Source organism: Colossoma macropomum, unplaced genomic scaffold, assembly GCF_904425465.1.
Source record: "Colossoma macropomum unplaced genomic scaffold, Colossoma_macropomum, whole genome shotgun sequence".
NCBI classification, from domain to species: Eukaryota; Metazoa; Chordata; class Actinopteri; order Characiformes; family Serrasalmidae; genus Colossoma; species Colossoma macropomum.
The window spans coordinates 1,463-28,761 of NW_023495570.1; the positions used below are offsets into that span (position 1 = coordinate 1,463).

General features: G+C 37.0%; 1 protein-coding gene across 2 annotated transcripts; it reads right to left on the reverse strand.

Annotated features, from left to right (window-relative positions):
* Window positions 1-11,658: 11,658 nt before the first annotated feature.
* LOC118802480 (complement factor B-like) lies at window positions 11,659-23,826 on the reverse strand. 2 transcript variants are annotated; one of them, XM_036563022.1, is made up of 18 exons: window positions 23,704-23,826; window positions 22,571-22,765; window positions 22,284-22,469; window positions 20,544-20,717; window positions 20,322-20,405; window positions 19,519-19,640; window positions 19,126-19,273; window positions 18,722-18,853; window positions 18,530-18,625; window positions 17,128-17,265; window positions 16,851-16,966; window positions 16,212-16,341; window positions 15,933-16,077; window positions 15,537-15,616; window positions 15,297-15,403; window positions 14,048-14,180; window positions 13,014-13,063; window positions 11,659-12,542 (listed from the first exon to the last, which is right to left on the reverse strand). In XM_036563022.1, exons 1-18 carry the CDS (start codon window positions 23,768-23,770, stop codon window positions 12,366-12,368), a joined length of 2,280 nt encoding a protein of 759 aa, XP_036418915.1. In that variant the 5' UTR covers window positions 23,771-23,826; the 3' UTR covers window positions 11,659-12,365. The 2 variants fall into 2 exon arrangements, with proteins under 2 accessions (XP_036418915.1, XP_036418916.1); XM_036563023.1 differs by lacking the exon at window positions 20,544-20,717.
* Window positions 23,827-27,299: the final 3,473 nt, after the last annotated feature.

Here is a 27,299-nt window from a genome sequence, read left to right on the forward strand (position 1 = left end):
CAGTTTTGGGAGCCGGCATTGAAGACGCAGTCCTTAAAGCTACTCCTTCTGTGCCAGGCTAATGGATCACTCCATAGCCAGCTTCTCAGTAATGATGGACTGCTCTCCCCTCTGGACTTTGTGCTGGTTGTCAAGCCTCTTAATGGTCCAGGCCCACCCTCTGTCATGCAGTTTGGGAGCCATGCCTCAAGGAGGGGGTTCTGTCATGTTGTCTTTCCTTTCTGGGGTGGCTCCACTTGGACTCTCCCCTGGCCCAACCGGGTTCAAAGCCATTTTTCATTAGTTTGTGTTTTGACCACTGCTTTGTCCTTCTGATTTATGGCTATGGATGTGCCTCTGATATTGTCTGCTTGTTTTGACCCCTGTCTGTTTTGATGATGAGAATTGGATTACCCCAAATAAAGCTGATTCACGCTTGTAACTGCTTCTAAAGTTACTGTTTCTTCTGACACAATTAAATTGAGATCTACAACCTTAAAAAAATCAATTCTTACTCTTACTAGATGTGTTACACTCACTTGACTATAGCGAGTCAGGTTATATTTCAAGTAAACAAATTGTCAGTCCCTGAGGATTCACATGCACAATACAGCTTTATAGCTTTCTAGACAAGTAAGTACACTGAGATTGGAGTTTATTAGGTTTATCTATCTTATAGCTACACTTATTGGCCACTTTGTCAAACTCCACAAAGGTGTACTTTGTAGGTGTCCAGTTACAGACTCCTGCCAACATGTTGCTACAAAATAGCCCTACTCCACCTCATCTATCCCCTCTACCATCATTAGCCCTACTCTACCTCATCCATCAATGGACAGAGATCACAATAAGACCACCACTGATCAGACAATGTTTGTTTGGGTGCTGCTCTATTCTCAGCACAGCAGTAACACAAACAGAAATGTCATAATAGAATGTGTAGTGCTGGCTCGAGTGGATCAACACAGTGGTGTCCACTTACTGATCAATTTATTAAGCCCATCTTACACTTTACGCTACCCACTTAGTATTCTCCTATATTAATCTAAAGAGCAGAATAATATACACACGGACTTAATTGCTGAATTTAATATACTGGAAACACATAAAACCTAAAATAAAATGTACTATAACTTTTGTTGTTAAATTCAGCAAATAAGCAATAACAGCAGCACTACAGTAGTGATGTGTTGGTGCTGCACTGTCCTGTCTGTTTTTCACTGTGTCTAATGTCTGTTTTATTTATTATATTTATTGTATTATTTCTAGTTTAATATTTTGCACACTTATGTCTGCACGTTTGCACTTTGTACTGTCTATTTTGTTCCATGTTTCACCGTGTTGTTCCTGGAGGAATGTAATTTCGCTCCACTGTGTACTTGTACATAGATGGAATGACAATAAAAGCCTCTTGACCTCTTGAATTGGCAAATGAAAACCTCATTCAAACAGTTATAGCCATGCTTGCATATTGTCTGAAATGTATTTAAGAGGTAAATGGAATAAATGTCTGATGGATGGACATGCTCTTTGAGAATGTATATCAAAGTTCAAGGAAAGAACTTCATAAAGGCATGCACATTGACCCTTCTATAGGGTACTTGCAGGCAGGCTGAAGCAATGATACATCTGAGGGAAATAAGTTACAGCAGCACATTCAAAGCCCCAGCAGGGATTCCTGCCCAGAGCTTGGCCATTTTCTTAAGACTCAAATAGGCAAATGTGTACTGCATGTGTAGTATGTTTATTTTAACTCATTGTCAGGAACAGTGCTAAAAATTCTGGTGTTTTATTTGTTTTATCTTTTCCAATGTGTTAAATTGATTGTGCAATTGAATGTGCACAAAATACCATATTTAAGTTCCGTTTGGAGGATGTTTTAACTTTTTTTTCCGATTTAGAAACATCATCTAATTTGAACAAACTTTTGCAAGTGACTTTTCTACCAGCCTGAATCTCCAAACGTGACCTGCTACTGTATATTAAGGCTCTCAGTTATGGTGCTGAAGGGGAATGAAGGATGTGTTTTATCAAACGCACTCCTGAGCTGCTGGAACTACGTATATGGAGATAAAGGAAAAATTAAGAGAAAATAAACATCATAAACATTAATGATCAGACATCTACTAAAGAAGAACATCTGTGTTCCTTCCTTCTACTTGTTTTCTTACATGACACACAACTACTGCAGCTACTAACCACAGTGTTAAACAGGAAAAAGGGGACAAGAAGAGAAGAATTTGCGCAGACTCACAAATGTTAGCCAAAGATTATGGCATCAGGTCCCCCAAACACCACCTCTCTCTTTCTTAATCTGAGAAACAGGTGTACTTTTCTGATGGCATTAGTTTCACAAAGGGAGACATGATAATGATAGAGATGTTCATTTTCATTGTAGGATCAGTGTATAATAACCTAATAGCACAAAGTCACAGTATCATGCTATTTAGCATTCTTTGAAAACGCATGCATTCAAATTAAAATTAAACATGAAAATGCTTCTGTGCACACTGAGACTAAAAATACACGGAAATACAGTTCATGTCATGGTTAGTTCTGCTGCATTGTAGGTATTTTGACTTCTTTGGTAAAAGTCTGGTGCTTATCATATTAATGAACGGTCATTCTGTACAAAATTTAGCAAATATTTTAAGACTTCTCATAATTCTAAATTTTCTTTTTAAAACTCTGACTGCTCATCATTTGTGTTCTATCGGCTAAAGTGCCTCATGAGGCTTCTCATTGTGCAAGGACCCCTATGATTTGCCACTTTTAGCTACGTTACAGTAACAAAGTATCAAAACCTTTGGTGTCAGTAAACTGAAACCATGATTTTACCATTGGCCATCAGTCCAGTCACAAAGGTTCCTGTTTTATATTTTATGGTATTTGCTCAAGATCGACAGCAACAGCACCTAATGGTACTCCAGTGTGTTTATTTAAGCATGAAATACTTGCAGCTGAAGCCAAGAAAAGTTGAGCAAAATCTTTAATCTTCCAGGTGAGGATAAAGTCACCAACCACTGTTTTATCACCAATAAGAGCACCAGAACGTTAAGCTGGAATAGCATTTGTGTTGATTGATATTTCTAGAATGTATGATTTGAAAGGAGCTTGCTAAGGTGACACATGTTCAGGGGGAGGATGATGTTTACTATTTGTATTGTAAGCTATTAATATAATCAGAACTGCTGATTCAATGCCACTGACCAAAGTCCAAAAGAGCTGATCCTCTGAAAACCATGACTACTGATGGAAACTAGCAAAAGTGTCAAGATCGTGGTGTAAGGAAAACAGTGAGTCACTGATAAAAGGAACCAGAATCAAGCCTTGACTGATAAAGCCAACACAACAGCTTCTGTTTGTCAGTTACTGCATGTGCATAAACTTTAAAAACAAACTTTATCCCAAAGATGAAAATTGCATATATTTACATACATACATTAATTTTATAGTACTTATTAAAAAAAAACATTCAGCATGAATTTAATGATTCATTCATACCCCTCAACTACAAAATGTTAAAGGGGGGGAAATCATCTTAAAACTATCATAAAACAATGTTTCAGACATCAAGCAGTGTATTCATAATGATTTAATATAATAACTTTCTGTGAGGGAGCTTTTAGACTTAAGATGTTTTTCTTAAGCCTAGAAATACACACATACACAAAGCGTTTATATATATATATATATATATATATATAGGCCTAAGTAGAAATTGCATGAAAGCCACAATTTTCTGCGAGAGAGCTTAGTGTGTTGCAGAGACTTTGCCAGCAGGAAAAATAGGAAGGCTGCAGCTATAAGGAGGGAGCAACAGAGGACTGGTGGTGGAAGCAACAGTCTGCCTCCTCTTATTTCTGGGGAGGAGAGAGTTTTGCACGATCTGATTTCATTGGGTTGTTCTTGTTCCTGGAACTACTTCAATTAACTGGATCCAGGACAGACAGTGAAATTACCCATGTGGCATTTATATTAAGATGAACCAAAATGTCACATGTAGACTTTGTATGTGTTCATGAATGCTTAATTATAAATTGTCACACACACACACACACACACACACACACACACCCTGTAGCCCTGTTGTGGCAGACTTTGCTAATGCTAACTTGCTAATGTCAGCTTACTGTCTTATTTTACATTTTCATTGCCAAGTGGAAGTTAAAGAAACTCACTTTGTTGAGGTTTTTAAACACTGGAGACTATTTTATGTGTTTAGTATTAATTATTGGTTTGAATTACATAAACCTAGTTACATTAGCCAGTATAGCTGAGTTTGCTAAGTTAAATAACATCAAATTAAATTGCCAGCTAGCATATGCTTGTTTTATGTAGTTAATCTGAGTAGTTAACCAATGTGTTCTTTTACTCTTATATTAAATTATTTTTATTTCTTTTAATGGTAGCTTCCAGAGTGAGGAAGTATGTGCATCCTATGTGGAAGTTTCCCCAGTCATTCCTCTGCCTATCATTCCTATTGTTGCTGTCAGAAGAAAACCTCATATCTCCATTTTTGTCATTTTCCAGTTTTTGACATAATTTGAAAATACGTTTTGAGTTGTGTAAATTTTATGAGTTGTGTATAATTTTTTTTTCCTTCTCCTGTAAAGTTACCATTTTGGAGATACAAGGTTTTCTTCCAACAACAGTGATTTTGTGTTTTTGTGTGTGTGTGTGTCTAACACTGTCTCTCTCTCTCCGATAGCAGAGCAACATGCATATGAAACACAGACCACATCCATTCTGCAGAGTCAGTCGAGCTGCTTTAAGATTATACAGGATTACAGTATTTCAGTGCAGTATGGCATGAAAATGGAAATGTACATTCAGAATGAACCTCTTCAGTACCAGAACACAGAGATTGGCTAAAGCCTCTCACTCATCTGCAGGTGGAGCCCAACACACAAGTAAGATAAATAGACCTGCTGCAAAGCCAGAGAGAATTGACACTTCCTGCAGTTATTATTTTCCTGTCCATTGTGTAAAAATGTGTATTTGTGTATGTTAATGTTTAGGAGTGTTCAGGCTGGCTGCGTTGAGTGTTGGTGTGATGTGTATTCTTCAGGCAACTCTGAATATCATCCTCAGGCTGAACTGTGTTCATTTTATAATCTTCTGAAACACTATGAACTGGTAAAAGTTGTCTGCTTGTTTTTTCTCTTGTTTGCATGTTTTATTAATGTCCTCATAAATGTCTAAGTTAATGAATTGATTGTTATTTTCAGTTAACCAGGCACAGACCATCTGTAACCAGTTGACTACTGAGAGAGACCAGTTACAAAAGGAGAGAGCCTTCTTTGGAGTTCATCTTTCTGAACTGGGTGAGTAAATCTTTACAGACTTTATAGGTCCAAATGCATAATGCTGCAGCCAGTCCACACAGTTTACTGGAAACTAATGTAACACCTCAGTTTTTACATTTACATTAGATAAAATCACATTTTCTCTCCAGTTCACATGCAGCTTTTTTTCTCTTAAATTTGTAAAGCTTGTGTAACTGGTGCTGAAGTAGGAGGTGTTAGTAGCCCAGTGTTAATAATGTTCAGGCTTTCACCAGAGGATGGGGTAGATTGTGTGTTAAATACAGAATCGGGGTACTACTTTAGAATAAGATTATCTTTTATAAAGAGTTTATAAATGGTTTAAAGTTAGTTTATTAATGGTTATTAATTAGGCCATAAACACCCTAAAAAGCATTAATAAGCAGTTATAACGCACAAATAAAAAGGACATTGTTATTTGCCTAATGGTGAATCCACATTCATTTATATACACACTTAATGATAGTTCCTAATTGGTTCTTGGCTTGGATGTCTATAGTTCTAGAGAAAGTCATTAATTGATATATAGCATTTAGGTACCATTTTAGAATAAGACTACCCTTATAAAGCTTTTTATAAATGTTTTAAAATTTGTTTATTAATGGTCATTAATTAGGCCATAAACACCTTAATAGCATTAATAAGCAGTTACAACACACAAATAAAAAGGGCAACAGTGATCTGTTACTTGCCTAACAGTGGACCTGTATTCATTTATATACACGCTTAAAAATGATAGTTCTTTTAAGGGTCCTTTAGTAAAGAAAAGTATCCTTCAATCATACAAAGGGTACTTTGAGTGTTCATGGTTCTATATAGAACCATTTTCTTTACTAAAGAACCATACTTTTAAGTGTGTACTTAAACTGTAATTCTGGCTGGTTGGTTATCTTACTTCCCCCTTTTAATAATGTGATATAACTGTTCACTAATGATTTTTAAGGTGTTTATGACCTGAATAATAACCATTAATAAACTCATTTTAAACTATTAATAAATAGCTTCTCAGGGTAGTCTTATTCTAAAGTGGTACCCAGAAACGTATGTAAACATAACATTTGTTTTTAGCAGATGCTCTCATCTATAGTGATTTATAGTGGCAGGCGAGTGTAGCATGAAGAGTTGTTTAAAAGCACTTTATTGCTATAGTACTTGTGTTCATATCTGAATGAGGAAAACAAACTCTGGTCTCTTGTGTGGGGGGAAGTGTGTTACCTGCTGTGAGGTTAAAGACACAAAATCAGTACTAAAGCCTTGGGTTCACTACATGACTTTCAAAGTCTTAACAGATTCTGAAAAGATTGGGTATCACACACTATACGACTGGTTTTTGCAGATATTGTGGGCGACTAAAATATTGGGGATCAAACACTAAATTATTAGGGATCACATACTACTCGACTTTTAAGCTTTTGCTGAACCGAACGGAACTCACTGAACTCACGTGAGCTCATGCAAATTCATGTGTTCTCCCATTACAAGGAGATGCAAATAAACAAACATAGAACGGCTCGCTGCTGCTGCTGTTTTCTCTGCCGTTTGTGCTGGAACACTAAAGAAGCAGCAGGTAAACATGTTTAAGTGGCTCATGGATTTAAAAATGTGATCAGTGTGGTAATTTTTAGAGGTTTAAACATACATAAACTCAATTATGCGTGTTCACTGAACTCAGCTCATTAAAAAGCTTCGCTCCACTTGAGTGACATTTCACCATTTTTTTTTCTTTATTTACTTGCTGTATTTTCTTTTTCGCGCTCTGTTTTCATTGGTTGGTGCAGGAATCCGTTCAGATTGAGTTGTTGATCAGTTTACACTAGATTTCACTCAGCGTCAGGTCAAAAAAATTAAACGTTTGATAAACTCCGACTGGTCTGAAAAATGATTGGGAGGCAGTAAATCTGAGTCTGTGCCGCTCACACACAACTCAATTCTCTCTCAAACTGTCAATTCCAAAAGACCCAAAAATCTCCAGACTAAATTCAACAAGCACCAACACAGCCAGAATGAAAATCTGGACTAAAAATGGGGTAAAAGTCATGCAGTGTAAACCTAGTTTAATAAGAACTACATATGAATCAAACACAACATTTGTGTTTGAATTATTTGAATATATCACTTTTTTCTGGACTAAACATTATCTTTTCAATCTCCAACTCTCTCCCATCGACATGCTGCTGAAGAGTCTTTAATATGGACACATGATTGAAACAGACAAAGATTAGTTGAACAATTCAGTGTTTAATTTGTCTACAAACACAGCTGACTTGAGACATACTTTTTTATTAGAAGCACATCCAGATTAATGTCCATTTCATTATCTTTCATTATTTTCAGCTGGGAGACGCAATCAGCAAGATGCCAAAGTATCTTTTATCTGTTCATCAAAAACATCATGGTCTATCATTGGCCTGGGGAGGGGTCAACACACACACGTGACATTTTTAGTTTTAAATACATTTTAATTTTTATTTACAATGTATTTTGAAATCCTTTTTTCAATTATTTGGAACTTTTTAATTTATCATTTAACATTTGAAGCTCATAGATAGAAAAAAACAACTAGACAACACATGGGACAAGTATGTTCTTGTGTTGATGTGTCTCCCTCTAATTCATTAATTAGACAAATTTAAGTTAATGTAAAAGTACTATAATTATTCTACTTAAAGCCCTATTGCTCAAAAAAATGCACTCAGGACTCAAAAGTATCAAGAGTAATTTACAGTTTCTTAATTTCCTCTACCTAGGTGTCCATTCATGTATCTTTATGCTTGTTTTAACATATCCAATAAAGCATACTTTCATGAATCTAAGATGACTGCAGCTGACTAATGAATGTCCTGAGTCAATGTGTTCAGATTCTGCATTCATTTGAATTACAATAAAGCCATAAACTTAAACAAAACAGCACTGAGAAGCTGCCTACTGTGAAACGTTAAAGCTGTGTCTGTAATCTTGCTCCATCTTTCTCCGAAGTGTTTTTACATAGAGAATTTTGTTCTCTTGTGCAGAGAAAACGGAGATGCTGCCTAATTTACATATTTCAGTTATTTGCTGGAATTTAATTTGACAGCTGAAACCTACAGGGCCCTGTGTGAAAAAGTGACCTTTAAAACATAAATTAACTGTGGTTTATCATATCTTTTGGAAAGTTGAGTTCAATTTCCCTAGCCACACCCAGGCCTGATAACTGCCACACCTGTTATCAATCAAGAAATCACTTAAATAGGACCTGCGACAAAGTGAAGTAGACCAAAAGATCTTTAAAAGCTAGACATCATGCTGCGATCCAAAAAGCTTTGGGACTCCAGTGAACCACAGTGAGAGCCATTATCCACAAATGGCGAAAACAAGGAACAGTGGTGAACTTCCCCAGGAGTGGCAAAATTACCCCAAGAGCGCAGCGATGACTCCACCATAAGAAAGAGACTGGGCAAAAATAACCTGCTTGGCAGAGTTCCAAGATGAAAACCACTGCTGAGGAAAAAACATAAAGGCTCATCTCAGTTTTGGCAGAAAGCATCTTGATGATCCCCAAGACTTTTGGGAGAATACTCTGTGGACTGACGAGACAAAAGTTGAACTTTTTGCAAGGTGTATGTCCCATTACATCTGGCGTAGAAGTAACACAGCATTTCAGAACTGGAACATCATACCAACAGTAAAATATGGTGATGGTAGTGTGATGGTCTGGGGCTGTTTTGCTGCTTCAGGACCTGGAAGACTTGCTGTGGTAAATGGAACCATGAATTCTGCTGTCTACCAAAAAATCCTGAAGGAGAATGTCCGGCCATCTGTTCGTGACCTCAAGCTGAAGCGCACTTGGTTTCTGCAGCAGGACAATGATCCAAAACACACCAGCAAGTCCACCTCTTTGGAGTGGCCTAGTCAAAGTCCTGACCTGAATCCGACTGAGATGCTGTGGCATGACCTTAAAAAGGCGGTTTATGCTCAGAAACCCTCCAATGTGGCTGAATTACAACAATTCTGCAAAGATGAGTGGCCAAAATTCCTCCACAGCCCTGTAAATAACTCACTGCCAGTTATGCGCAAACGCTTGATTGCAGTTGTTGCTGCTAAGGGTGGCCCAACCAGTTATTAGGTTTATAATAATATATAATTTTTATATTTATAATAATAAAGATCTTCATTTATAAACTGCATTTTGTGTTTACTTGTGTTATCTAATTTAAATTTGTTTGGTGATCTGAAACATTTAAGTTTGACAAACATGCAAAAGAATAAGAAATCAGGAAGGGGCAAACCCTTTTTCACACCACTGTGTGTGTGTGTGTGTGTGTGTGTGTGTGTGTGTGTGTGTGTGTGTGTGTGTGTGTGACAGTAGAGCAGATGTCCCCTTATCTTAAAATGTAACTTTTATGACATTAATGTGTTGCATTTTCCCCCAAAGCAATGTCTATATTACCACTCCATTATTACACCTATATAACAACTACACAGGAACTGTCCACTTATTTTAAAGTGTAACTTTAACACTACACTGCATGGGAAGTTCCATGTGTATCTACATGAGGCAAAACTGAAGTTCATACACATGTAATTACATAGCCTGTACTTCTGTAATCCATCTAACATTGACTAAGTCATCAGTAGTTACAGTGTTGTTGCATATGTTATTGAAGTATAACTACACAGTTATTAGAGACACTTAATATAAAGTGGGACCAAAGACAGCTAGTGTCATACAGTGGAATAATACAGAGATTAAATCTGTTATTTTAGGATAATAAAATTATTAAAATAATTACACTAAACAATCACTCTACTCTCTTTAAAACACATTATTATTTCACATTTTATTTTTTCAAGTTGTTATAATTTTAATGCTATTAAGTTTGGTCAGTAGGTGTAGCAGTGCACTCACTGCTGGACATCAAACTCCACACACAAGCATTAGCTTTCTTGCCCAACATTGCCATTTTATTGGCTGGCTACTGAACTTGAGAGGTTTCAAGTTGAAGTATTTACCAAAGGATTTACGGAAACACTAAAACATGCACAATAAAACACATTACAGACTTTAAATATCAGATTTTAAACTGGTGCTGCCATCAGTGTTTTACCCAACATGGGAAAGTCAATATACACCACCGTTAGCTTGGCACTAACTTAACACTGCATATCTAATAGAATGCTAACAGAGATTAGCATTAGTGTAGTGTACTGTTGTGTAGTGTTTCAGAGTGAAGGTTTCTAGTGCTTGACGTAAGAACCAGTGAGGGAACAAATTACAATGACAGCACTCTATCTCGCCTCTCCTTCTCCAGGCCTTCACTCCACAGTAACTTCATGTTCAGTTTGATGTCAGAGGGGGTTCAGGGGAGGGGCTCATGGGTACTTGGTTGTGTAGTGTTTGGAAATAAAATATTGGAAATTCGATGGCCTAAAAAAAACTTAATGTATTTGTCTTTACGCTCTCCAAACTGGGACTGACTTCTTTGGCACTGACAATATAACATGTCATTAACACTACTTTATAATGCTTTGTTAACAATTCATAAGGTATAATAAACATGGCTATAAATTGTAATTCTGTGTAATTAATTTTTATAAATATTTATAACCATATTTATAATGCCTTATGAATGCATTATAACATGTTATGTGTTTATAAATGCATAAAACATGACATTTATAGAAAGTGTTACCACCCTCATGCCACTGATCTGTCAGTTTTGTCTATTCAGTGGCCTGGTTCCAACTTCTATGTTGTGGTGAACTAAAAAAATACATATTAATTAATTTTTATTACATATCTTTTATCACAGCTAGACACATGCCTAGATAGGCTATGTGTCTAATCAGAAGAACCCTCTGGGCTAGCCACTGTGTTTAGTAGCTCATGGCATTTGCATGATTAGCCTAATGACATTCATAAAGTTTATGAAAAAATGTGCTCACTCAGTATCGAGCCATGAATCTATCAACTTTTAAAAACTAAAACAGATAGCGAGACTCGGCCCACCACCTAATTGAGGGACGGTCAATTCCAAAAGAGCAGAATCTTTGACTTGAACATGTCTTTGAGTCAGTCTCAACTTTTCTTCAGTGACTCTGAGAGTCTAGATGCTTGGAGTCGACTCTCTCATCATATATATGTCATTCATATTTTAAATGTAGAAAAGGATCTGGGGCTATTGGAAAAACCTTCAGGGCTATAGCCCAATAGGCTAGAGAAGGGGTCTGAAGCACAAGTGATGTTACAAGTTGTTATTTTGTACATTGTGTGCAGTTACACATTTCCACCTGCGAGGGCTCCAAATCACCAAATCTTATATTGAGTAGCTTTGAAATGACTTTAAAACGACAAGCAATCCAAAAGTAACAGAAGTTAATCAGATTACATAACTTTAATATACTACTTCTTTGGATTAGATAATAGATTGCAGTTTTTAACAGGTAATCAGTAATCTGTACCCAAAAACTATTTAAAAGTAATTCTCCCAACCCTGTTGGTATAGCAAGGTATGCTTGATTTAATATATGATTGATTAATGATCCAAATGAATACAGGACATCATGCTAGTCAACATTTAAAAATGCTTTTTGTTACATTGATCAAAGAAATGTTCAAAAGTTAATTTGTTAACAAATCTGTATCAGATTTGACAAGGGTAGAATATGTTCCCTACCCATGTCTGTGCATTCTAATGATAATTCTACACACTTAATCAGCATAGATTACTATTTTCTGGTTTTACAGCTCCTAAAGAAACAATCCTGCACCTGTTGTATACTCCATACGCATTCATACAGGAAACATGATTTCTGTGAAATAGCAAATCTAGAATGTCCAACTGACTAAAAGCATGTCCAGGCTTGGATGGATATCAATGCTACCCTAAATTACTTTTTTCTATATATATTTTTTTTTTTCTTTTTTAAAACTAGTTTGTTGTTTTAGACTTTAACTCCGTCCATTAATGTGTAAAGAAACAAACATTTGATCACAGAAAATATTCACAAGTTACAATGATAAAATTCTGATGGAAAGGTATAAAGGTCAAATAACATGTTTATAGCAGCAGACCTCAGCTTTTATCTTTTCAAAAACGTCAGAGAAGTTCCTCTTTCCTTATCACCCAGGTATGTTTTAAGAAACACCTGCACTTCCGGATTGAAGAGGTCTATGTGGAAGTCTTTGACTGTTTCAAGTTCATCGTAACTGATGCTGCCTGTGCACAGATCTTTCAGACCCCAGCTGACAACTCCAACCTGTTAAAGATAAATCAACATATGATCAAACTTCTCACCTTTTTTGGAGCATGACTTCGTTACATTTTTCAGAATAAACCTGAAGAATTGTACGGTGCAAACTGTTATCTGATTCTTTCAAGGCATTTTCACATAAATCTAGGGATGTCATGATTAATTAAACGATAACTCAGTGTTGTTTGTCATAAAAATGATCTCAATTAAACATTGATTTGGTTGGCAGTTTGCCAGATAATATTGCATGTTTTAAATTCTTCTACAGTAACAGACTCAGAGCCTGACAGACTCACCCATTTATATGCATTTTATGCATAAGTATTTTGGAATCTTTGAAAGGCTCTGCATAGTTTGTCATTGTTCAAACAAGTCCATTTGTATTGTTTGGCCTCTTAAATACTTGGATTACTGTCCCTACACAAAACTGAATCATCAATTATAAATTAGAAGGGGAAAGAAGATTTGAACTCTGACCTGGAATGCCCGAAACCTTTGCTGCACAAATGTAGCCCCACCAGAATCGGCTGAAAAATTCCACAGACATTCATGTATGACATGATATTCCATTCATATTATTTAAAACAGGAAGACAGATTACAATGTAATCACAAACAAAGACCCCTTTGTTACCCTCAGATTAGCTACATAACTAAACTAACCAAGAATCTTATACAGAGATGCGGGTTTAAAATCTAACACATTTAAAGAGGAATTCCACCGATTTTACAAAATGTCTGCATAACACAGAGATGTAAACTGCTGTGACCGAAATCCTTATTCACTCATTAGTACTGCCCTATTTAGGGGAGAACTATTTAGTTTACTAAATAGCGATAAAAATCAATAAATGAATTTGGAAACTTTATCTGCCTCTACAGTCACAAAAAACAAACAAAACAACATGAGTTGCTTGAGAGGCTAAAGTTGGCTTCTCATTCATAGCCATAGACATGAGCATAATGTTGGAAAAAGATGAATAAAAAATGTAAAAACTCAATTTCATATTTAAAAAGGTTGACCCTCAACTACATCTCTGCCTGAGACAATTTTTATGAAAATTTTAGAAGAAAGTTTTGGCCTAAGTTGTACTTTTAAAATGCAATCATGAAAGAGAGGGACATGCAGGGCATTTTAAGGTAAAATCTTTCTTTTTTTTTTTGGATTTACTACTATTTTACAACTATAAACATCACATATAAACCCTCAGAAGATAAGTTCACTGGATGTTTTGGATAGTGTAAATGTCTATATGAATGGTTTTGTTTGCATTGTAGACATCACAGCCCCTGCTTCCTATCACTGCCATTAAAAAAATGAGAAGGGGTAAGTTTCATTACAATCCACTATCAATCCACCATGGCGAATGATTTTGTTTACTATTACATTATTCAGAAATTTTGAAAAAAACTGTTTCTCCTTTAACATGTTGCAAGGCTACAGTGCATTTAACCTGTGTCTAGAAAGCTGTTCCTGAATTGTGTATTATTATTTAATTGATGAGAAATTACCTTTGCAAGAAACCTCATCCATATGATTTTGTTCCAGTCCACCAGTGCACAGGAAATTGTCTGTAATAAGTAGCCTTGCTTTTTCATTGGAGATATTTAATGCCTTTTTGGCATCTTCAATACATGCATCCCTCTAAAGAAGGAGGAAAAACAGAATAGTTGCACATAATCATGAATGTGACATAGTGATTAGTGATACATGTGAGGCAGTAGAATGAAACATTTCTGTACTGGACAGATGTAAATAGTGCTGTAACCCCGCACACACACACTTTGTTTAACCACATGTACAATCTGAAACGAACTGATTCTTAAACCTTCCGACATATAATCAATGTCAAAAATGTCAAAAAAAGAGTTGTGTCTCCAGAAAAGCAACTTTACAGCAGAAGGAAAAAATGTTGTTAACTTTCAATCAAGGTCAAGATTTTATTCTTTATTGTAAGTTATTTAAAGCATTTATATTGGTTTGTTTATCATGAAACTGCACAATGTAAAGGACAACTGCTGTGTTCAAATAACAGGGAAATCCTACCATTTAAAAAAAGACTTATAGTTATATTCCAAATTTCACTGATGAACACTTATGCAACTCAAACAGCCCAATAATTATAAATGGTTTCCACTGAGCAGGCAGTACTCTACTTCAAGTTGTGCTTACTCTTCAATTAGTGAGGTTAACTTGAATCGAATATTCTTCCTTTTGTAATATATTGGCATCAATTAAAACAACTCCATAATATTAAATATACTGCTTTGTACAGTAACAAATAAACAGCCTAGATAAGACTAGAATCACCATCTCTGAGGACTCTAACATCTTAATGAATATTTGCCATTCTGGTAGCATTCATGGCTCTAGGCTGAGCTGGCAAACCTGAACATAAAACACCATCATGGTGAGAAAAATAAATGTAATAATGCAAAATGCATACAGATTTTGGAAAGTTTGGAAGTTTGGAAAATGTCTGGCCTACAGCTGAAATGGAGATTTTGATTGGTTCTGCTAAGGAGTTTGTGTTTAGTTTTCTGTCTGTGTCAGAACCCTATAAGTGTTAGTGTGAACTCAATGAAAAGTGGTAGGCTGAAATCCTGTTTTGGCAATGACAGCAAGAGCTACTGTATGTTAGTGTGTCTCACTAATGACTGTAGTAGATTCTTCTTTAAGTACAAATACCTTTCCTTTTTAAAAAAATGTCTTACAATTTAGGAGTTCTTCATAACCAAAACCAGTTAAATGTAACTTTACCTTATGCCCCTGTTTGATTTTGACATTGTTCTTTGGAAGAATGCCTTGTTTTGGTTTAGATGACATGAAGAATGCATCTACAAGGTCACCACTCAGCAGCTCTTCCTCTGTAAGGGAACAAATGCAAGTGTTTTGATTTGTAATGTAACAACATTTCATGTCTATTGTGATTTTGTTGGTATACTTGTTGGCAAGCGTATATATTCATACATACTTCTACATACTACATTTTTTACTCACTATGTTTTGCACACGTCACATCCCTGCCAGGCAATCTTAGAGCCACACTTGTCTCCTTGGTGCAGGGAATGCAAACAGGTCTAGGATTGAGTTATGAGTAGAGTTATGAATATCGAGTTCTCACGATTCAGGCAAGAGTGCACTTTAAGCAAAGAGCTGTGTATAACTTTTTTGCTTTAAGGCTATAGTAATGTCAAGGTTAAGTGTTATGATTCTGTTTGTTTTATTTTACAGTTTGGGAAAGCTTGCGCTATGTGTTATTTTTTTTGTCTTTGGAAAGGAAAGTGGCTAGCAGGTATTCTCCTCCTGTGCCTTTATTGTCAAACACAAACAACCTGTGTACATTAGGTTTTTGTAATTATGATTTTATCAGTAGTATTCACAGAGACCACTCACCTGAGACTGGCATCAGCCTCTATTCCATTTTCCAGTTCTATGAGAGCCACATCATTTTCATAATACTCCAAAGTTCCCTCCATTTCACCTCTGGGTTCGTATTTTGGATGAATTATTAAATTCTTTGCCTTTAGTGGTTGCAAGTCTAAAAAAAGAAGAGAGGGGGTTACTAGTACCACTGGTTATTACTAGTTAACTATGTTTTGCTATCTTTGTCTTGTTTTATTTCATTCACTTTCAAATCAAAAAGAGTATGTTTGTTATAATTGCACACAGTACTTTTGCCAGTAGGTGTCTCGAGTTTGATATTATCAAGAACATCTTCAAACTTGAAGCAGTGGGCCGCAGTTAGAATGAATGAAGGAGAGACCAGTGATCCCAAGCAATTTGATGCTTTGCCATCTTTGCGCTGTGAAGAGCAGGGAAAAAAAGAATGCTACATACTGTATATTTACCTTGTTAATGTTTACTAGTCAAATTTCTAACAGTTCAAAAAATAAAGTTTCTAAATCAGGGGTGCGTCACTCCGGTCTTGGAGGGCCAGTGTTCAGCACCATTTTGAGGTTCATTTATTCAGACACACCCACTAAAACTTACAATTAATAGATGAGTTGCATCAGATGTATCTGAGCACCAAAAATATCTGATGCATAGTTTGGTGGAAAACCACCAAACTATGTTGGACACCAGCTGGAGTTGTGCACCCCTGTTCAAAAATAATCTTGCTCACAAAAATGGCCGTAACTCAACAACTACAAGGCATTTGTGTTATGAAGGAACATCTAATCCTACTACCTTTCAGAAAACTAAGTATATTTCAGTAAAGTGTAGTCTGCTTAGGCAGAGTATCTGTGAATATATGAGCTTACATCCAGATACAAAATAGAATACATCAACAATATTCAAGGACATGCTCACAGTCACATAAAACTGGATGAGCCAGGGGTATCTACGGCGCCTGGTTTCATCACTATTGTCATCATAGTCTCTGTAGAGTCCACACAGACGACATGGAAAACGATCAATGCTTTGATCTATGTGTAGAGAAAACACATACGGTGAAAGTAGCAGATGCAGCAGTAGACATAAATACAATAAAACACAGCCCAAATTTAGTATGATCTCATATATACATAAGAGGAAAACAGATCATCACACAAACTATGCTTAATACAAAGAAGAAGTATATAAATACCAATCATCTCATCAAAGGTTCGTTGCAACTCTTTCATGTTTCTGAATAAGAAGAAATGCTTTTCATTTGGTCTTTTTGACACCCAGTCATCAATATCCTCCTTCTGTACATCTTCCCCCACTCCAAACGCATATAGATCTGTAAAACGACAATATCTGTGTAAGTGCATACATATTGCAATTACTAATATAATCCAGTGGTTCAGTCTGAGTATTAAGCACTATAACAAGGAAAATATGCATGGATAAGAGGGCATGGAGTCACCTGGTAGCTGTGGCAGACTAACAGACTAAAAAGTGCAGTAGAAAATTTTGAAGCACAAAGAGGAGTACATTTTATTATTCACAAATAAACTGAATTAATAAAATTTCCACTTCAGCCATGCATGTCGTAGAATTAAGAAAAAGCACGCAGACCACTAAAAAAGATTGTAAACAAAAGATAAAATATTGTCATTCAGAGTAATTTGATGTGAAATGCTTACAGTGGTGGTGATAGAAACTACGTCTTAAGACTTTAATGCCTCTTAAAGCTCCCTCACAGAAAGTTATTACATAAAATATTTTTTAACATGCTGCCTGAAGCCTGAGACACTATTTTACAACAGTTTTGAAATCTATTTTTTTTTTTTCCCCATTTGTTCATAGTGGAGAGATGCATGCACAGCATTGTAAGACACACAGGCCCACCACAGAGCAGGTACTATTGGGTGGTGGATCATTCTCAGCACTGCAGTAACACTGATGTGAAGGTGTGTTAGTGTGTGTTGTGCTGGTACGAGTGGATCAGACACAGCAATGCTGCTTGAGTTTTTAAACACTGTGTCCACTCACTGTCCACTCTATTAGACACTCCTACCTTGTCGGTCCACCTTGTAGATGTAAAGTCAGAGATGATAGCTCATCCACCGCTGCACAGTTTGTGTTGGTCATCCTCTCGTCCTTCATCAGTGGTCACAGGATGCTGCCCACAGGATGCTGTTGGCTGGATATTTTTGGTTGGTGGACTATTCTCAGTGCAGCAGTGACAGTGAGGTGTTTCAAAACTCCAGCAGCACTGCTGTGTCTGATCCACTCCTACCAGCACAACACTCACTTACACACCACCACCACATCAGTGTTACTGCAGTGCTGAGAATGATCCACCACCCAAATAGTACCTGCAAACGTTGAAATTACTTTTTTCTCATAGGGCCAGGTAGGATTTTACCTTCAATAAATGAAATCATCATTTAAAAACAGCATTTTATGTTTCCTTGGATTATCTTTGTATACTATTGAAAGTAGTTTGATGATCTGAAACATGCAAGTGTGACAAATATGCAAAATAGAAGAAATTAGGAAGGGAGAAAATACTTTTTCACAGCACTGTAAAGAAGTGGCCAGTCAGTATATATTCTCACCAAGAAATTCATCCTGTTTCAGTTCATCTCCATTGTACACAAGTTGCTTGATTTCATTAACAGTGTGTGCAGGGTTTCCTCCCATAGTGTACATACCTGCGGATACAATAAAATAGGATCAACTGAAATTAATCATTTGCTTTGATTATGCTATCATACTAAAAATGCTATGTACAAAGACAGGATCAATACCATCAGTGAACATGATGATGACATGATGGGTTTCACTGAAGGCTGTTATATTGCTGGTCTTCTCAAAACTCATGCTGTCCAAAATAGTTTTGTAGGCTTTAGCAATATTTGTTCCTGATTTTTGTCCTTTTTCTGCCAATTACAAAACACCATATAAAAAAGGAGATGGTACACAGTTTTCATTAAACTGTATAAAGGAATCAAAAACTAAGGTTCAATTGTCACGCCACTGCTACATAATACACTGCCTTGCATACAATAAAGAATACAGTTTAACTGGCTGGTGAAATGCTTATACGTGGATTGTGTTTACACGAACTGGAATTGGAAACATTTAGTCCACTTTGGCTCAGTTTGAGTGCATTTCTTCTCAAACAGGTGTAAAAAAGAGATCAAAAGCTCACCATCATATTTATAATTGTTCAGTGTTTTGATAATTTTATACAGCTTTTTTTCATCTTCCCTTTTGTAATCTGTGATGCTAACTATTCTTGTCACCTCTGTGGCAAAAATGATGATCTCATAATTTGGAGAGACCTCATAGTAGCTGATCTGTTGATAAACAGGATAAAGTTGAAAGACAGTCAGGACTGCATTCAACGTAAATGTGAAACTGAAACTGAATTATAGTGTTTATTTTAAAAATAAAACCCGAAAAACAGAGTTATGGATGTGAACAAGTTATTCCAAAACCATTTAGGCTACATGTTAAAAATACTGGTATGGAGAAACCTGAACAATCAGGCTTTAATCATTAAAGTACACATTCTGAAAGTCCAACTTTTATTCCGACATACCTTATCTATGAGCTTTATAATGATCTCTTTTGCCCGATCAAAGTCTTCTTCCTCTGTGCTGACAGATGCATCCAGAGCAATGTAGATGTTAAGTTTTCCTTTCTGGTCCAGGCTGATTTTCCCTTGTTGTTTTGATGTGTAGTGTTATGTATACATTAAGGAGGTTAAACATATAAATAATTAATGTAATGAATGTCAATAAAATGCAAATTTGTGTAAAAGTTTGCATCACTTATAATAACTTATACAAAGTATGTGGAAATACTATGATCTAGACACCAGAAGGTACTTCCAAGATGTTTTATTTAAAGGTTTTAGTTTTTGGGAGTATTAAAAAAGTTACTAAATGATACACAACGTACTGTAACTATTTATGTATAATTTATTGAGAAGCTATCTGCCTGAGATTTGATCACCATGTTTCAAATACGAGGCATCGTTAGTATAAGTTCATTAAGTGGGCATTCTCAATGTTTCACAGCTTTCTCAGTCATGAAGGAATCATCTAAAGCTTAGTTTTTTTTTTCCTTTTTTAACAGCTTCCAACAAATTAGTTATTAAAATAGTTGTAGAGTAGTGGCATCACAACCGAGGTGTTCATATATTTGTATGCAACTTTTTTTTTTTTTATTTTACAGAAAACAGTGATTCTGAATTGTGATTCCAGACTTTTGAATGCTAGTGCATTATAAATGAACAAGGAATCTATAGATGTACCAGTTTTTCTTTTATTCCTATATTTCAGTTTTTTCTTACCAACTCGGTACTATATTGAAAATGTATGTTGTGAATGTCTGCTCTACCATTTTCCTTGTGTGGAATTAGAGTCTTTAGAGTGCTGCCAAAAGCCTCTGCTACTTCTGCTGGGGTGTCATATGTGAAATCAGCTGCAATGAGAAAAAAGGAACACATCAGAAACCCAGTATCAGTAAAACCACTCATAAACCCTTTACTGTTTGTAGGCTATAGAATGTTATTTTGGACTGCTCTTTGTTTCCTGTGGTAGGCTACTGTGAGGGACTCACCGTAGCACTCCGGCTCTCGTCCTGACCACTGGCCACTATCCTGACACACACGCATTTTGGAGCCCAGCAGTTTTAGCTTACTATCACAGTGGTAGGTCACTTTGTCATTACTATTGAAGATGTGCCCTGTTCTGCTGGCACCAGGGGGTGTGCCAGGATCAGGGCAGTAATCAGCTGTGGGTTGGAGATGTTTCTCATTAGACACAGATGGGCAAAGTTTGAGGTTTGTGCAATGAGCATTCATGTAGACACAGCCAATCAGAACAGAGATCATTTGCATTTCTAAGTGATAAAGAGAAATTGGAAAATTTAAATGTAAAAATGAATTATGACAGTTTTTGGTACCTAAACCCTCATAAACATGACTGGACCTACAAGAAAAAAAGGCTATATGGCATTTAATAACGTTTTCTTTTCAGTTGTGCAAATTTTAACACAACAAAGCAATTTAAGCTCTGGCCAGTAGGAGATATAGTGAAGACTCCAAATGATTTGGCCTAAATTATGATTTACCCAGGGTAAATCATAATTAAAGACCCAGGCCCTTCTTGCTGTCGCCTCACAGCAAGAAGGGCCTGGGTTCGATTCCTGGCCAGGCAACCAGGGTCTTTTCTGTGTGGAGTTTGCATGTTCTCCCTGTGTCTGTCTGGGTTTCCTCCGGGTGCTCTGGTTTCCTCCCACAGTCCAAAGACACACAGTCAGGCTGATTGGACATGCTAAATTGCCCCTAGGTGTGAGTGTGTATGTCTGTCTGTTTGCCCTGCAATGGACTGGCAACCTGTTGAGGGTGTTTCCTGCCTTCTGCCCAATGACTGCTGGTATAGGCTCCAGCTCTCCCTGTGACCCAGAAGAATAAGCAGCTTGGAAAGTGTGGGTGTATGTTATGATTTACCAATCCTTGTCCTGGCGACCCCGCACTATGCATAAATTTGTGATTTGTCTCATCTAGCCCCCGTAATTCAGCTACTTTATTTTTCTAAAAAAAAAAAATGAAATATGAATATGAAAAAGAAATATATGCCTTATATATATAATTGTCATGTTTGTTATCTTTAAACTGTACATGGTATTGCAGTAATACTCTTATTTTATTATTATTTATTGATTTAAAAACAAAGGTTAAATTCCTGAAATGCCTAAATTATTCAATCAAGATTTTTCTTCTCTGTGGTAATGAGATTGATACAGCCAAGCCACTCTCTCATTGGTTAGGACTCCGGGAGCTAAATGAAGGCCATGTGTGAAATTAACCTCTAATGAAGTCACATAATAACATAATCAAGAACCTAGTCAAGAACTGGTGGAATCAACTAATCATGCTTAAATTTACAAGGGTAGGACTACTTTTATGAGAAAAAAAGTCACTCTAGGTATTGTGGATGTCCTAGACATGCCACTGAATGTGAATAAGAGTGGTGGCCACAATCAGTGCATTTGCAGCCATATGAGAACTCTTTACAGAAAGTGTCACTGCAAAACTGCTACAACATGAAATATGTGTTAATATGTCTGTTACACACTTCAAATGTCTGTGTTTAATCTATAATGTCCAAAAAATGTTTGCCATTAGCTTACTTCCTTTTTTAGCATGCTACTATAATCCCATAGGGGTGCTACAAAATGATCATTTTACAAAAAGCCTTGCTGTAATAGTCATGGTTATACATGACAAAGTGGTATAAGTGAAAAAGAAAGACATTAATAATCAGATTAAGACCACTATAGATGGTCTATACTTACAGTCACGACTACAAATCGGCGTGATGCCACTCCATTTGCCGTTGAGCTGACACACACGTGTGGGGGACCCCCGAAATGTGTAATCAGAATGACACCTGTAGGTGGTCGTGTCATTCACATAGTACAGTGTCTTATAGGGCTCTACATCTCCATTGTCCATAACATGTGGATTAGGACATGTGATCTCTGAAGAATTGGAAGGTGTAATGGTAAAAGATTGCTGAACGAAAATGACATAATGCTATGCTTTTAAAGTGATTCATTCAGGACCGTTTGTGAAGACTTACTTTTGCACTCTGATCGTCTTCTGGTGGGTACAGGATGCCACTTGCCTTTGGAACACTGCCGCATTTTTACAGGATATGGATAATAACCCTGTGGACAGCGGTACATCAGGATGCTGTCTTCATCATAATTATTGGAGAGAGTGAAGGTGCCTCCAGTGATGCTTAGGTTGCTATCCGAACACTTAAGTTCAGCACCTACACAGAAACAGACCGACCAGTAGGATCAAATATGTAGTGAAAGAGTAAGCAAGACGATACAAGAGCAAAGAGAGTATGGAAACATATCAGTATCAAAATTATAATGAAAATGTAATATGTAAAATAGCAGTGTATATGTATGTTTGCATTTAAATTTCCCACTCAATGTTGAGTACAGACATATATATGCTAACTTTTTAACTGTTAACTTATAGCATAGTTTTACAAAAAAATTAAATGTACATAATTATTCACTTACACAAAACATAGTTGATCAGCTACAACATGTTTACTTGGGCAAAGTTCAGCTTTCAAGGGGACTGCTACTGCTGTTTTTAACTATTCATTGCCAGTTTTTATATCTAATGGTATACAACCGTACTATCAAGTCGATTTGAGATTACTTAACAATACAGTTTAAGGCAATATGATGATTTAAGCATGAGTTTTGAACAGAGCTAATTGGTGTTGTATAAGCTTTAATATTAGCCTCGCAACATTTGGTGTGAAAGAGATACTGTGAATATTTTTTTTAAGGAACTGCTCATACAGGTACTGTTAAACCTTTTTGGAGTAATAGTCGACTTTTGGATGCTGAACTTTTCAGCACAGTAACATCACATCACATTACAACTTTTGTGTTCTGGGGTTTTGTGCACTTTATCTATAACTTAAAGTATTTCCACTTTAAAGAAGTATGTGAGAGTGGCAGAGTTTTAAATTTTTTAAATTTTAACAATCATTTCTTTCACAGGCTAAAAACAATATATCACTTGTGGCATTGCCATGTTGAAGTTCTTAAGAGTAATAAAAAATAAAAATAATGAAATATGTAAAAATACAATTTTCTGCTCTAAAGTTTATCAATGATTTTTTAGTAATGATGAGTACAAAGATGAGTACCTGATCCCAAAGACAAAGCCAACATAACTTACCAATCAAGAGAGGACAAAGGCCAATCATCACAAAAAAGAGTAAATAGCAACAAAGCACAGACTCCATATTGTGTTCCAGCTTTCTGTAAATGAGGCATGAAATAAAGAACTTGAAGTGTGGCACCACATTTATACAGTGGGGACAGAACTAAGACCTTATGGTCACTGTTTAACAGCAAATCAAACAAAGAGGATCAATGACCAGCAGTTCAGTGACTTCCTTTACAGACTGATTCTCCCAGTCTTAGCAAAGAGTGTAATTTCAGATTTAGGCCTATAACTAAGGAGGAACAATGAGTGCACTGTAAATAAGAGCTACTTTTTCTCTTAATCTTCACATTTAATATTGAATGTGTAAAAGAATTCATTTTCACATCACTCTTGGTATTTTAATAAAAATGAACACTGAAAATGTGTTAAATTAAATAAATAAAATACAATTTTATTAACATGAGCTTGAATATGAAGCAGAGTTTCCCGATCATAAGTAACGGCCATATACACTTGACAAAACAGTGACACACAACAGGTAGGAGGACACCTGAGTCGTCGCCCCGCACCATTGTCACCATGCCCCGAACTTTCTTCAAATTCAAGCACTGATTGCTTGAGACAGTAGCAGATTACAGCAGTTACTAAGCAGCGAGAGCACTGAGATCTCAGCGAAAAGCATAATTATTTGGCTGTAATGCAATGAGAGTTTAATAAACATTCTGTCCTCATTTGATGTGGGCCTGTGATCAATTTGGACCATTCCCACCCAGGCCTGGGCAGGTCTGGCAGTAATAAGAATCTAGGCTCTGATATTTCCTGGCATTGATCAGGGGTGGAAAATACTTTACGGTTCTATGGGCAAGTGCAAAGGGTTTTTACTACAGTGTTCACTGTAGTTCTGCATCTCGCCACCTAGTTCAGATCATGCACGTATTTTATTTTTGATTTCTCGCCTTACAGGCAAGACTTTAAACAGCTACTGCTGTTTAAACATACATAAATGTACAGAATCAGAATCAGAATAAATGTACAGAATCAGAATCAAATAAACAGTCTGAAAAAGACTAATTCTGCTTTTGACTGACCTCATGAAGGAAAGTCTAATGGGGAACTACTCGCTAAGATTCAGCAGGGCATTAGATCAGTTACTGAGCGTGTCACTTTTTGTAAAGGACTTAACTCAGATGTACTGTCTGAACTAGCATGTAAAGATGAAGGACTCTTGAAGAATTATATAACTTAGCGATTCATTTAGACCATCTGTTACACTCCAGAAAGACTCTGACCGGACCTACCAGCTCTCGTAGAAACTGTGAGAGACCCAGACCACCACTACTGACGGCACCAAACTGACAAGAATCCAACATGGACCCAAGCCCTATGCAGTGTGACTCTTTCTGTCTGACCCAGGAGGAAAGGTTTCATCATCTTCATGGAGAATTATGCCTGTACTGAGGCGCAGTTGGTCACATTTCATGTGACTGTCAGGATCATCTGCATAAGCTTCAGGCACCGACCCCTGGAAAGTGGTGAGTACTCCCACAAAGGTTTGTATGGAAGTCCTTTTTTCCGTCCAGATACTACTACACAACTGGCATACATATTTTCGGTAACGTTTCTGTTTATAGGTTTAATTAAAGCTTAAGTACATGTGCATTCATGATACAGTAAGGTCCACTTCCTCTCCACAAGTTTGGCTACTGATCATTTGTGTTTTATCAGATTATTCACTGCAAATTCTATTAAAGACATAAGTCAAACTATTGTGGTTCCAACTGACATGGTTCAAACTACTGTAGTCCAACCAAACAGCAACGGATTTGGGGAAAGAGTTCAAAGTTCTGGAGTTTTATTTTATTATTTTGCCTTTACAAAAATAATGGAAAGGCCAAAGTGTGGAGAAAGAAAGTATCTGCCCATGATCCCAAACATATCAGCTCATCGGTCAAGCATGGTGGAGGTAGTGTCATGGCTGGGGCTTGCATAGCTGCTTCTGGAATTCTGGCTGCAGACCTCAAGAGAGAAAAGGTTTGATGAAGAAGACTGATAATGATAGAAACATGTTGCTTCTCCAGAAACAGGATAACACTGCATTTATGCTACAGTATAGTGAAACTCTTGCCTCACTGATGGTTAGTCGCTTCGTGGGTGTGTTGCTAAGATGTAAGAAAGTTTCATTGCATGCAGAGCTGTAGGCTAAACAACACTGGAGCTTAAGATTGAGAAAAACCTTTTTTTGCTCTCTCTGTGTACATTGCACTGCTGATGCTCTCACAATCCCCCATGCACATCTGCCCTCTGTCTCCATGAAATATGAATGAGAAGTGAACAAAAAATGCCTCACTTCACTGTAATGCAAAAGCAATGTAAAACAAAAGAAGTATGTAAATAACAATTCAACATTGATTTGATGTGTTTATTTAGGCTTGAAACTGACTTGAAATGTTGCTTGCATTTATCAAACCTTTTTATTTTTCTTTGCATTGTCTTGTTCAAAGTATTTATTTTAGTTGAACCATTCATCATATTTAACCACTTAATCCAGATAGGGTCGTAGTAGCCTACAGACTCCATAGTCTTGCTGGGAGTCTTTAATGCTCATTGGCAATGACTGGGAAACCTGGAGGGGCTGACAGGGAAAAATGGCTTGCCTGATCTAAACTCGAATTCTGAAGCATTATTGGACTTCTGTGTTAGGCATGGATTGTCCATAATGAACACCAAGTTTGAACACAAGGACGTTCAGAAGTGTACGTAGTACCAGAACTCCTTGAGTCAAAGGTCAATCATCAACTTTGTCATTTTATCTGACTGGGACCGTATGTTCTGGACACTCAGGTGAAGATAGGTGCTGAGCTGTGAACTGATCACCATCTGGTGGTGAGTTGAATCAGATGGCAGGGAAAAATTTAGGTCAGACCTGGTAGTCCCAAGAAAATTGTAAGGGTGTGCTGGGAATGACTGGCAGAGACCCTTTTCAGAATGATTTTAACTCCCACCTCTGAGAGAGCTTTTCATAGTGCTGGAAGAAGTAGGGGACATGTAGTCTGAAAGAACCCTGTTCAAAACCTCCATCATGGAAGCTGCCAGGTGTAGTTGTGGCCAAAAGCTTGTTGGTGCCTGCCAGTAACCCCCAGTGGACACCAGTGGTGAGGGAGATGAAGAGAGAAGCCTTTAGGGACTGGAAGGTCCGGAGGACTCCCAACTCAACAGATAGGTACCGACAGGCAAAAAGGTGGCAGCGATGGCTAAAGCCAAATCCAGAGTGTGGGAGGAGTTCAGCGAGGCCATGGAAAAAGACTTTCGCTTGGCCTCAAGGATGTTCTGGACAACGATCCAGTCACTCTGGAGTGGTCGGGGTTGCTCCACCCAAGCTGTACTCGGTGAAGGAACTCTACCTTCGAATGAGGATATTGTCAGACAATAGAAGGAGCACTTTGAGGAACTCCTTAACCTGAGAGACATGCCTCCCTCACAGGACCAGAGGCTTTTGGCGTGTCAGACTCCATTTCCATGGTGGAGGTCACTGAGGTAGTTGGCAAGCACCTCAGTGGCAAGGCACCGGGGGTTGGTGGGATTCAACCGGAAGTGCTTAAGGCTCT